The sequence below is a fragment of the Brassica napus genome, chromosome A6 (genome assembly GCF_020379485.1).
Source record: "Brassica napus cultivar Da-Ae chromosome A6, Da-Ae, whole genome shotgun sequence".
Classification (NCBI taxonomy): Eukaryota; Viridiplantae; Streptophyta; class Magnoliopsida; order Brassicales; family Brassicaceae; genus Brassica; species Brassica napus.
In genome coordinates this window covers 20,606,333-20,619,810 of record NC_063439.1, presented here as the reverse complement: position 1 = coordinate 20,619,810, position 13,478 = coordinate 20,606,333, and the positions used below count along the sequence as shown (strand labels likewise).

Genomic DNA, 13,478 nt, shown 5'->3' with positions numbered 1-13,478 from the left:
CACATTCGTGAGATCGCCGACTTGTTTGTACGGGACCTGTTTGATATTTTTCTGTTTTAATCTTAATGGGCCTATAAACATAAGCCCAAGTTAATTTTTGAAGCCCACAATACCTTCTTGGGTTAAGAAAAGAGGGAGAGGTGTTGTTTTATCAAAGACTGTAGCAGCTAGAGCTAGAGAGAGATTTTGTAACTGTATAAGATTTAGCGAAATGTTTTTTATCTACTAATAATAGCAATCTCAATTAATTCCAAAGGTTGTGAGTCCACTTATGTTGAAAGGTTGTGTCTTTTGAAAAAGAAGTGTAAAGGGTTGTGTCTTTTCTAAAAGTTCTATGTTGGAAGGTTGTGTATTTTCCAATTAATTTCTAAGGTTGTGAATCCACTTATGTTGAAAGGTTGTGTCTTTTGAAAAAGTAGTGTAAAGGGTTGTGTCTTTTCTAAAAGTTATATGTTGTAAGGTTGTGTCTTTTCCAATAATTCCTAAGGTTGTGAACTTCAATTATGTTGAAAGGTTGTGTCTTTTGAAAAATATGTGTAGAGGGTTGTGTCTTTTCTAAAAGTTATATGTTGTAAGGTTGTGTCCTTCTAAAAATAGTCTAAGTTGTGACTATTCACTAGTATCTTTTAAAAAGTGAGAAGTTGTGAGTATTAGAAGAATGCGACTATTCATATTGAAGAGGTTGTGACTATTCAAATAGGCTTTAAAAAATCTATAAATAGTTTCTTCCATGCATTTTTCAAATCAAATTTTCACTAATCTACTAATAATAAAATGGTGAAAAAAATAATGTCAAAGTTGTAACTTTTCATCTAAACAAGGTGTTTTTTTCATCTCAAAGTGGGATTGCTTTAAAAAATATTAGTTTTATTTAAATAATGTGTTAGTTTATATAATAAGTGTTGGTATTTTATAAGAACTCTTCCAAAAATTTTAAAAAATATTATAAATGAGACGGGTCATATTAACGTAAATCAACATATATTTATTACAATATTCAATTTTTTGAATATTCATTTTCAATAAATAAAGCAGGTAGATAAATATACAAAATAACAATTACCAACATATAAATTATAATTGTTTAAAATTATAAACTAATAATTTTAATATTATGTCTTAAATAGGAAAAAAAATTATATATCATGCAAAAAAAATTTTGCATTTTGTTCAAAAAGTGGTTGAAGATAACTATCATGTGAAAAATGTATGAAAAAACTTAAAAAAGATGAAGACACAATTGTATGCAATATGTGTTTTGATAAAAAATTAAAGGGAACATTAAGGTTTATAAAATATATATATATATATATATTTGAATATTTTGTAAATTATATTTTAATCATCAAAATTAAATTTAATTATTTATATGATTTAAGTTTTTTATCAGGCATATAAAATTATAAATGTAGATTATAATATATTCTTTATAAAATGAGTTTCCGTGCGATATCGCACGGGCTCTTTGCCTAGTATAAGTAGAAGTTTAGTAGAACTAAATCAACGAATTGAAATTAATATTATAACTCCAATCGAGCTCAACCACATGTGCCACACTGCCAATTATACCATACATAGGTCATGTTTTGCTCGACCTTGCATGCTTTGACCTGATCATGAACGTGTATATTGTTTTTGAGTCTGTTGTTACTTGGAACATGAGATTATTTAGCAACGTTTATGAAAGCAAAACTCAAAACCAGGAACTTTTGAAACTGTTTTTATATTGATTGATTTTTCAGTTTATCTATAGTTCACATACGGATCTAAAAAAAAAAATAGATTTCTTTTTTTTTTTGAAAGAATTTTAAATTTATTCACTTCAAAAAACCTTTGTACAAGCTATGCTATTTTCTATTGACAAAGAAAATAAAAACCTAGAATTTGAAAAGAGAAGAATTTGATAGAGTCAACGACTCCCAAACCACAACTCCATTGCCTTCTCATATTTACTTCCAGGTTTCTTCCTCAATGAAGAGATCCTGTTCCGAATTTGCTTATCCAAAAGAGTGGTTAGTCGAGAAGAAGTTTGAGGAGGCTCTCCAACCCGACGTTTGTTTCTTTCATACCATATGGCATACGCAACTGCTTGAAAGCAATATCGAACTAGGAAGGTTGTGGTTCTGTCTTGGAACCCATTGACCAGACATTGCAACAAAGGCGACCATTGAACTGTTACTCCTATTACCAGACCTTTGATCGTACCCTGCAGAACCTCCGCTGAGAAAGCACATTCGAAAAATAAATGGTCTCTCGACTCCATACCAGAATTACACAGCCAACAACCAGCAGCAGCTTGAGGATTCCACCTTAGGATCCTGTCTCCTGTCGCTAATCTGTTGTGAGCAGCAAGCCACGTCAAAAAGGAGAACTTAGGTGTTGCCCCTGGGAACCATATTGCTTTAAACCATGGGACTTTTAGAGACTGTGATCTAGTTAAGTTCAGAGTCTGCGAGGTGATGAACCCAGGCCTGAACTCATCATTTTCCCTTTTCCAGAGACAGATATCCTCTTCTGGTCTCAGTCCCTGATCTCGAACCTTCAATATCTCTTGCTCTATTTGGACTAATACTGAAGTTCTATGTCTGCGACTTCTGTAAGACTGGACTGCTCTTTCAACAGTGGTGTTGATTGGGATTCCAAGATCGATGCATCCCCTTTCTCCCGTTAGGTTGATCAAGACTCCTAACTGAGACCACTTATCATACCAAAAGGATGTCGTCGACCCATTATTCAGTTCCACCCGAGTAAGTTGCAAAGCAATGGGTCGAAGCTTTAAAAGCTTCTTCCACATCCAATAACCCAAGGAACTAGTATCTTTAACACTCCAAAACGAACCTTCCCGTATGAGGTATCTATGGATCCATTGCACCCATAAGGAGCTTCGGGAGGAGAGAATGCGCCATATAAGCTTCAAGCACGACACTCGGTTTGCTTCAGACAGAGACCTCAGCCCTACACCCCCCTCATCCTTTGGTTTACAAACATCCACCCATGCTATCTTTGCCTTCTGAGTAGACAACACTGGCCCGGACCAGAGAAATGCAGAGCAGAGACTGTTAATCTCCTGAATACACTGATTTGGCAATCTATAGGCAGACATCCAGAAATTAGTCAAGCTGTAAATAACCGAGCCAATCAGCTGCAGACGACCCGCGAAAGAGAGATGACGTGCTGTCCAGGAACTTATTCGAGATCTAATTCTCGATAGCAAAGGTGCATAATCATCAACCGCCATCTTTTTTGAAAGCAAGGGGAGACCTAGGTATCTGACCGGAAGAGCCCCTGCTTCAAAAGGGAATTGTTCCAGAATTGCAGCACTGTCAGCTTCCTTTACTCCAGCCAAGAACAACGTCAACTTCTCCAAGCTAATATTCAACCTTGACATTCTTGCAAACTCATGGAAAACTCCCAATATCCCTTCTATAGACTTCTTTTTCCCATCCGAGAAGACAAGCACATCATCAGCAAAACAGATGTGAGTGAGATTTATTTCCTTGCAGTAAGGATGGTAATCTATGCGCTTCTCAAGTGCAGCTTTGTTTAGTAACTTAGACAACACTTGCATGCAAATTACAAATAGATATGGAGAGAGAGAGCAGCCCTGTCGAAGACCTCTCTTGCTGTTGAAATACCCAGCTAACTCTCCATTTATCTGAACTGAAAAGGACGCAAGCTCAACACATTTTTGAATCCATAAGATGAACTTTGCTGGCAGGTTCATTGCTTCAAGGGCTGAAACCAAAAACGGCCACTGAACAGAATCAAAGGTCTTTGAGATGTCAATCTTCATTGCACACCTAGTCGTCACCGAAGTTTTGTGATAGCTCTTGACTAGCTCAGAAGCCAACATGACGTTCTCCATAAGGAGTCTATCCTCCACAAAAGCTGACTAATTCAAGGATATAAAAGATGGAAGCAATCTCTTCAGCCTCTTTGCCAAAATCTTTGATATAACCTTGTAAATGACATTACAGCACGAAATCGGTCTGTAATCTTTCATAAACACTGCATCGTCTTTCTTGGGAATGAGGGCCAAAATTGTGGAGTTGATCCCTTTCGGGAGAAACTCTTTGTCAAAGAAAGACTGAACAGCATGAACAAAATCCCCTCCAGTAATAGCCCAAGTGGCTTTAAAAAACTCGCTCGTATAACCATCTGGCCCCGGAGACTTGTCAGCAGCCATACCAAATAAAACCTTTCGGATCATTTCTCCAGATACCTCTCCCACCAGCATCTTCCTGTCTTCTTCCGTGCATTCATAATTTAGGAGAGCAGTAAGCTCCTCGGTGCTCACTCCACTGTATTCCGGAGGAGTATGGGTTAAAAACTCCTGAAAATAGTCCACTGCTTCTTTTTTTATGTCCTCTTGGTTGTCAGCGATAGTTCCATCGACTCGCTTGATCTCCCGAATAGAGTTACGGATCTCTCGAACTCTCGCTGCTCTGTGAAAGTTTTTGTTATTACCATCCCCAACATCTAGCCAATGAATCTTAGCTCTTTGACTGAGGACTTTTTCCTCTATCCGTGACAGGAGTGACTACCTGTCCAAAGCAGCAGACTCAGCCTCCATATTTATCTGAGAAGGGTCCTCTAGCGTCTTAGTCTGTAGCTCACAAAGCTTTATATACGCCTCCTTTGTCTTCTTTACTATATCCCCCACTTTCTCTTTACTCAGTTTCCGAAGAGCTGGCTTTAAAGCCTTCAGTTTCTTGGCAAGTCTGAATAAGGCTGACGTTGAGTTGAACAATGGCTCTGTTCCTAACCAGAAATCCCCAACCAAAGGAAGAAACTCTGGCATGTCCACCACAGCGTTTACAAATTTAAACGGCTTCATCGGCTTCATTTCCTCCAATCTGATTGAAATTCTACATCTCTGGTGATCTGAACACCCTCCAGCATCAAACACACAATAAGATTGTGGGAACAACCTCATCCAAACTTCGTTCATTAAGGTGCGATCTAGCTTCTTGCAAATAACTCCATTGTCTCGCTTATTACTCCAAGTGAATCTCGGCCCCTGATATGACATATCCACAAGAGAGCAGTAGTTAACCACCTCCTGAAAATCCCTCATACCTGAAGAATCGTGACTTGAATCAACATCTGAATGCTCCACACTATCCAGAATCTCGTTGAAGTCACCAAAAACCAACCACGGCGACTTCTGAATTAGAGGTGAGTCTTGGTGAGACTTAATATCTCTCCAGAGTTCTTTCCTCTCTTCAGCCAAATTGAAACCATATACAAAGGAACAGAATATCTCCTCTGCCATATCTTCTAGTAGAATCGAACAAGTAATCATCTGCGCGCTCTGGAAACAAGGCGTGACCCTCACTTTTGGACTCCATAACACCCAGATTCTACCCAGTCGATGATGCTCATAATTAGTGATAGAGGACCAGCCAGGAAAAACCTCTTCAATAATCCTCTTAGCTTTGTTCTCCTTCACCCGCGTCTCAATTATACAACCAAACTGAAAACCACTCCTCCGAACCCAGTCCTTTACTATAGAATGTTTAGATGGTTTGTTAAACCCTCTTATATTCCAATAGAAACCAGACATAAAATCAATGGCGGGGTTTCTTTTTATTCAGCTCGCTAGGACAAGCATCCTGCGCCTTCTGAACAGACTTATCTCCCAAAACTTTGTGTTTGATCTTGGAGTCTCTAGGAAGTGACTGTCGTGGAACTACCACTTCCTTCTCCTTTGTCCCCTCCTGTGATTTTAAAGGTTCTTCTGTCACTGGATACTCTATCTCCTCCTTTTCAGTGTCAGTGATTTCTCCCTCCTCTGCAGAGCTCAACACTGAGAATCTTGAGTTGGTGAGGATAGAAACCTGACCAAACTTTAAATCTTTTGTTTTTAACGTGGGAGATCGACTCGATTTCCCGGGAGAAACATCCAACCACTCATTCTCCTTCTCTTTCATTGCCAGTTTTGAGCTAGCTTCCAAACCTATCCCCTCGTTCTCCCCACCTTGCACAGCTTCCTGATTTATCTCAATCACCTCTTTAGACAAACCATCCTGGTCTAGTGACTCACTCTGTTCTTCTTCCAAAATCTCCTTCTGTTTCTCCTCCACATCCTGATATTTTCCCTGATTCTGATCTTTAATGGAATCATCATCAGCTGACATTTTTCCCAGTTTCAAACTTTCCTCCTTATCCTGTATTTCCTTTACTCCCTCATTCCCCTCCATCTCCTTTGTTTCACTTTGTTTCCCTTTGTGAGATGGGCAAATTTTAGGAGAATGACCCCACTTATCACACTTAGGACATTTGGTTGGCAGCCAAGGATAAGAGTACTCCACCAACACCTCTTGCCCCTGGATGTTGAAGTTCATCTTCGACGGCAAATCTTTAGTTAGATCAACTTTCACAAATATCTTCGCCACATCAATGTTCAGACACTGAGCAGTTTCTGGATGTAGTCTAACCGGGCTACCCACCGGGCTAGTGATAAAGCTCAGACCTTGCCACGAGAACATGTTGAGAGGAACATTTTTGAGATGAACCCACATCGGAATAGACTGTGATTGCGGCTTCTCTTTCTCTATCACTGGAGACCATTTTGTCATCACCACCGGGATGCCTGCGAGATTCCGCATACCTCTTCGAGTAATCCTGTTTCTGTCAGCCTGATTTGGAACCCTAAACTTCATTGTAGACGAGTTTACCTCAAACACTTGAATCTGTTGAGTTTTGTCATTTAGAGCCCATATCTTGTTTACAATAGCGTGAACTTTTGCAATGTGAGGAGCGGCCTCGAGAAATTTCCCCACCAAGAAATCATCCCAAAGCGGAGCCACATCCTTCCTAATCTCTTCTGGAACAATGACTGAACCGATACCATCCTTCATTGTAACCTCAACTTCGTATTTCTGCAAAACTTTTTTCCCCTGAACCGCACCCACCCACGAACCTTTAGGCCCTCCTGGACCCGAACTTGGAACTGTCACCACCAACTCAGAACCTGACCCCAGAGTTTCCCCCTGAGCCACCGGACCCCCATCCTCAGTCATCGGAGCCACCGTAGACGGCACCGCCAAAATCCTACCGAACCGAAGTCGCGCAAATCCCTAATCGCCAATTTTTTCTCCAGAGCCAAAACGGTGCGTATCAACTTTTTCAAAAAAAATAGATTTCAGTCAACAGAGAATAGGAAAAAGACCAAACTGATCCAAGTAAGTCTTTTAGGAAGACTTTCACATAAAGGGAATCACAGACCATGATGCTACACGAGCCTCACATCTTTGCCTCTTATAGAAATAACGTACTTTGAATCCCTAAGAAGCATTTAAAGATCTTCTCGGATCGGCAGAAAAATTCATTTATACATGACAAGTAAGTAACTCCTCAGAGACACATAACTACATATGTCAGTGTCTATGCTTTATGAATGGAACAAAAAGTTATCTTCTTTTTTTTTCTGATAAAGGATTGAACAAAAGGTTATCTTCTAAAGAGTATTTATATTAATCATAAAATACAAATTAAATAACGTCTGATAAATCGGAAAATAAAACCCAATTTTTTTAATGGAAAACCTAAGATAAAATTATCAATAAAAACTATTGAACTTACACTATTACAAAAAAATGATGAACATTTCATTGTTCTAAAAACATATAAATTTATGTTGATCAAGCCAAATCAGTCAACATTAGTTTTCAATTAATGGTCGTTTAATTCTAGCAAAGATTAAAACGATGTTGTTTCAAAAACATAAGATATAATAAAAATAACAAATCTAAAAGGTCAAAAATACTGAAGTTACACATTTCACCAAATAAAGTATGGACACTTCGTTATTCCAAAAAATATATCAACATCTCTTGACTAAGACAAATTAATTTTGGTTGACATTAATTTTCATTTAACATCCATATAGTTTTAACACAAATTTGCTAAAGCTTTTTCTGGGACAAAATTAACTCAGCATATTTGATCCTACTTTGTATTTGTATTTTTTCATGACCAGTCCATTTTATTTCAGATGCAGACACGAAGGGATCGAAGAGAACTGAAACAAAGAAAAACTGCAAAAAAAAACTTACGATCACTAAAAATAAATTAAAAATATAAAATACGAAAATCTAGATTTTTACCCATGTATCATCATCTTCAAATGTCTAAAACACAAAATTTACATCCAACAAGAAGTTAACCTTACAAAAACTAACCAAATATATATACATATTATTGTATTATCAACTATTCAACTTGAATCCTCTCTTTATTTCTTTCCAAATTCAAAATGAAAATGGGTAATTTCGTCAAGATATAGATGTATGCAATTGAGATTGTGTTTGAAGAATTTAAAAGCCTACTGGATTTGAGATCTCATTGATGTAGACTCCTTTTTCTTCTTAAGGGTACGGTTTTATGTATACATTAAAAGAGGGATTGCTCACCTGAGCTTATACAAAATAAAAATAAACGCTTGATGTCAAGTTGACATGATAAATAAAGAATTAGTAAGTTATTATTGTCAGTTTCTCAACCGGTTGAATCTCCAAAGTTTTTATTTGTAGAAAAAGTTATAAAGAAAATTAGTCATAGCATAGAGTTCGAAGTGAAGATTCATTATATTGTATATGATCTCTGGTCCAAAATACTATAAAGCTAAAGCATGGCATTGGTTACCAAATATATAGAAGAATAGTTAATCTGTTGAAAGGATTAGAAATCTAGAATTATAACAAAGGAACCGTGTGTGTTTTCTTTTCGTCCAGATATAAAAATAGTCCACTAATGCGATCATTCTGTAGTAGTATTACTTTTTGGTTAATCTTGTGAATATAATAGAAGGAGCTTATAACGACACATTCCAGACAACAAGAGATCAATGAATATAAATAATGTAATAATAATTTCGCATGGTTTACGATGAAGAGAGGGTTCAAACTACAAAATGGCTGCACATACGTCGAAACTGTATATCCTTTAGAATTCCAAAAACCAAGCCAAGATGACTTAAACAAGATTTATGACAAAAAGCAACTAACCAAATCATTATCCTTACTCATGTCACGCTGCTCGAGGATTTGCACAATAGAACTAATCAGGTATACTAACCAATGATCATTCATTATCATCATTAACTTGTCATTTTTACGACAATGACAAATACACAAGAAAAATAGTATACGTGAAAAGAAAAAAAATAGCTAGTACGCTTGACAAACTTTTCTTTTGGTAATCCATGTTAAGTATGCTTGACAAACACAAGAAAAATATTCCAAGGTAAGAGAGATTTTGAAAGAACAAATGCTATAGTTACTAAAGGGAAAACAAAAAGCTATTATTTTCATATGAAATAATAAAAATGCTCCATTTACGTTGATTAGGAATTCAGGAGGACTATAAGACACAAGACTCTGACTTAGAGAACAAGCCCTAATAAGCATCGCACATGGCTTAACAAAATCATAAGATTGTAATTTGCCTATATTGAATTAAATCATATATATGATATGATGCATGATCTTCTTGATAGCATTTTCCGCCATTTGTGTTCATGCCTCTGAAATCTTTTTGAAATTACTATTTGTAAATTATTGAAATAGATTCCATTTTCGTAGTAATAAGATTTTAACGTCTTAGATTATAAAAGAAAAGAGAGAAAAACACACTCATTGAAAGTTCAACCTAGAAGTAGTAAATGCAACTATAAACTATAAGTACTCGAGATACTACTTTTATGCTTACTGCATCATTAATCACTAGCGAAACATGCGAGAGAGATAGCGAAAGACAACTTTAATCCGGTACGACGCTGGTCTAGGAGTTCAGTTCAGACACAGCTTAAGAGAAGCACAAGGGCCTCTACCATAACGATCACAACCGTCCGATTGTCCGTACTTCAAGATGGAACCACCACCGCCGTTGATGTGATCCTCACCGTGCAAAGGGAAGAGAGGAAGTGTGCGTCTATGTTCCAGATAAGCATCGCCACCATATTCTTTTTCTTCTTGATGATGACCTTCTAGTCCAGACAGAAGCATTGGTCTATCGAAGAAGTTGTAGGCTGGAGTTGAGTAATGGTGATTATGATCTATGTTTGTCCATCCTCCACCTACGTTGTTGTAGCTCATTGAACAGTCTTGTTCCTTCATCCAAAAAATCCAATTTCATTAAAAGTAAATGAAATTTTTGTATTCATACATGCAGGATATTGTTTGAAATAAATGACATATATAGTTTTAAGCGTACCATAGGTTCATAGATATGGCTACTAATGTAGCCATTAGAAGCACTGAAAACACCATATTCCGTGCCTGAACTTGCATGATTTGTATTCCCTTCAAACAGATATATACGGATTTGTGAGTATATATGCATGTATATGTTTACACACCATAATTTTAGCGAAATTGGCGAAAAAAGAAACACATAATAAGCTCTTTTTCACTAACCCAAATCCCTAGTTTTGTTATATATAAATCAACACGAGAGGCTAGTTTCCATTACACAACAAATACAACGTTTTCTAGATGCAAATATGGTTTGCCCTATATCAAGATCACAACTTCTCCAATATACGTCATTACATACACATATATCTATCATAATCATATATATACACGAAAATCTTCTTGGTCTAGGTTTCGTTTTTTCCCTCCATGTAAAAGCTAGTCGTGTAAATGGTTCCTAGTAACATAAAATTAGCATTCGGAAAAGGACCTTTTACCAAAGTCATTGAAACACAACATTTTAAAAATCTTTTAATTGTGTACTTCATTACATATACATCTACCTATCAAACTCATATATACATATACATATATATGAAAACAGATACATACATATGAAATTAATTAGTCAATATGTATATGTAAATCTTCTTAGTTTTTTTGCTTATTCATGTAATACCTCGGGGTTTAAATGGTTCCTAGTAATATATTAAACTTGTTTTCATCAAAATCCAAATATTCATAAAAATAACACATAAGAAATTAGTCTTTTATTAGCTTAAGAAAAATCACCGTTATTGAAGCTGGGATATGATCTGCTCTGATGAAACATATGATTTTCTTGGTCGAGCTTAGCGTTAACCAAAGCAGGTCTCTGGATGGTAACGCCATGATGATGATGGTTATGGTGATAGTGATCACTAGCCATCATAACCGAGTTGGGCGATGAAGACGTTGGTATGGTCATGGTTGTGCTGTTGAATCTCTTCTTCTGTCGCTCACGAGCCTTATGGTTTTGAAACCAGTAAAAGACATTTTTTCCCTCGATCTTTCCGTACTGTCTCAGCCTTGCAGAGATCTTCTGGATCTGGTCGGCTGTTGGTGACCGGACTCCGTTGTTGTAGTAAAGATCTTTGAGTATTCTGATTTGATCGGTCGTTGGTGTCCATCTTGTACTCGTTTGACGACACGTGTAACCACCAGAGACGGACTTGTTGTTGTTGCCGCTTTCTTGGTCGGCTTGATGGTGATGTTGCGCTGGCTCCATATTTGAAGATCAAAATGAAGAGTAGATCGGAAGAAGAAGAAGACAATGATAAGAAATTTTATTTTACCAAGAAAAGAACTATAAAGCAAAAGATATTTTAGGTTTTGTGTGTAGGAGATATAGAGAGAGTGTTGAGTTATATAACACAGAGATGGGGGACCCAATAAGAGTTCTCAATATCTCAAAGATCAGCTATTCAATATTATTCTTTTATGCATGTGTACGTAAATTTTATTTCGCAGATACAAATTAAAGTCTATTTCATATTTATATATAAGGAAACGAATTATAAAATGTTTACTAAGGCTTCGAATGTTACGAACCGTCTTACCCCGCACCGCACTTAACAGTAACAAAAATCTCTACGTATACCATATATCTACACGTTTTTATAATTGTTAAAACTGCACTGCAGTTAAATCGCTTGTTCCGCACCGCTCAAACCGTAATTACCAATCGGATTACCAATCGGAGCCTAAGTAAAACTATGGTAACGAAAATGTAGATCATGACTATACAAGAAAAATCTATGACTATATATATAATATATGACGTAGAAAAATTTGTAGTATATGAGAAAAAAAACTGTGATACACGCGTGAGTATAATTGACACATAAATTCCATTGGATTAATATTCGAGTAAAATGTTAAAATTAGGAAGGAAATTCTTATGTAAAAGGTATATTGTTCCATATTGTTTTTTCAATATACGAAAAGAAGAAACAAGTTTTATTTGATTTACTTAAAGATGTGTTAATTTTGACCATCATTAGTATGGTTAACCTAATTAAGCAGGCTACGCTAAGGATGTGGTTATAGAATTATATAACTTTTAGTTATTATATTTTTGCTAAGAATTAATTATGTTTAAACTAGAACTACTCTTCTTGGGGAATTTTATTGAGTTATCAGTGAAAAAAAGATTTGTATTTAAAATAGTGTGGGGAGATCGAATCAGAGGATATCTGGTCGAGAAGGATTGAAAGGGACGGAGAAGTTAGAAATATTCATGAAAAAGGAAAGGGACAAATGAGGGAATTAGAAAGGTTAGGGCATCATTGGTATTTTGCTTGGACGAAAACAAACTCCATTCTTTTTCAATTTTTCTCTCTTCTAATTATTACTTCATCAGATTTTATTGTTTTGCATCTGTCTACGTTGAAATATATTACATAAAGAAAATTCATCATATGAATGATTTTTTTTTCTTTTTGGAGTATGAGTGATAAAGATGATAATTCGTTAAGGCAGTTGTTTCTATCCACTGTTTAAGTCTGATCATGTCTCACCATTTTATAATTATTCCTTTCATATAAGTACATGTATGACCAGGTCATGATACATACATATTTTATTTATTACATGGGGACGGTCCAGTGAATTAATCTTGGTTAACAGTCAACATTTCGAGCTTTAATTTTCTTACTATGTTTGAAGAAGAGTTTTGTTTCTCAGGTTTAATCCCAAATCTTCGACTTAAAAAAGATGAATGAATCAATTTATTGTGAATAATTTTAACCAAATTCCCGGTATGGAAATTGTTGCTTTGTACATTATGTAAAAGAAATGTAAGATGATATCACTAGACAACAGCTATACTATATTACAATATGGCTGTGTGTATATGTAGTTTTCATATTTTAAATATTATATATCAAATATTGTATAGTGTGTCGAACAAGTGTAGCTAGTTATGAGAATGTTGAGGCATTCCAATTCCCCATATCAATTCAAGCATATGCATACTACAACATTCTCTTAAACCATTTGTTTTTTTCTTCCAAAGGTTTGAAATTCTTTGTTTTAGTATGTTGCTTGGTTGATGACCATGACACATTCAGTTGAAAAGGAACAATACCCAACTTTTTTTTTTGGGTGTAAATGTTAAATAACAATACCCAACTTTCAAACAATCTTACTGTTCTACGCAATAGCCATTTATAATACATAAAAAGAGTTTTGTAATTTTGAACAAATAAAAAAAAATTGAGATTTGTAATAAGAGTAATT

General features: G+C 35.8%; 2 protein-coding genes across 2 annotated transcripts; both read right to left on the bottom strand.

Moving 5' to 3' along the window:
* Positions 1–204: 204 nt before the first annotated feature.
* On the bottom strand, positions 205–5,566 carry LOC125575865. Its single transcript, XM_048735020.1, has one exon. It carries the CDS (start codon positions 5,564–5,566, stop codon positions 4,541–4,543), a length of 1,026 nt encoding a protein of 341 aa, XP_048590977.1. The 3' UTR covers positions 205–4,540.
* A 3,971-nt stretch (positions 5,567–9,537) lies between these two features.
* On the bottom strand, positions 9,538–12,078 carry LOC106386668 (protein WUSCHEL). The gene is made up of 3 exons (XM_048735017.1): positions 10,992–12,078; positions 10,219–10,307; positions 9,538–10,115 (listed from the first exon to the last, which is right to left on the bottom strand). The coding sequence occupies exons 1-3, from the start codon at positions 11,464–11,466 to the stop codon at positions 9,795–9,797; spliced, it is 885 nt and encodes a 294-aa protein (XP_048590974.1). The 5' UTR covers positions 11,467–12,078; the 3' UTR covers positions 9,538–9,794.
* Between the last annotated feature and the right edge of the window lie 1,400 nt (positions 12,079–13,478).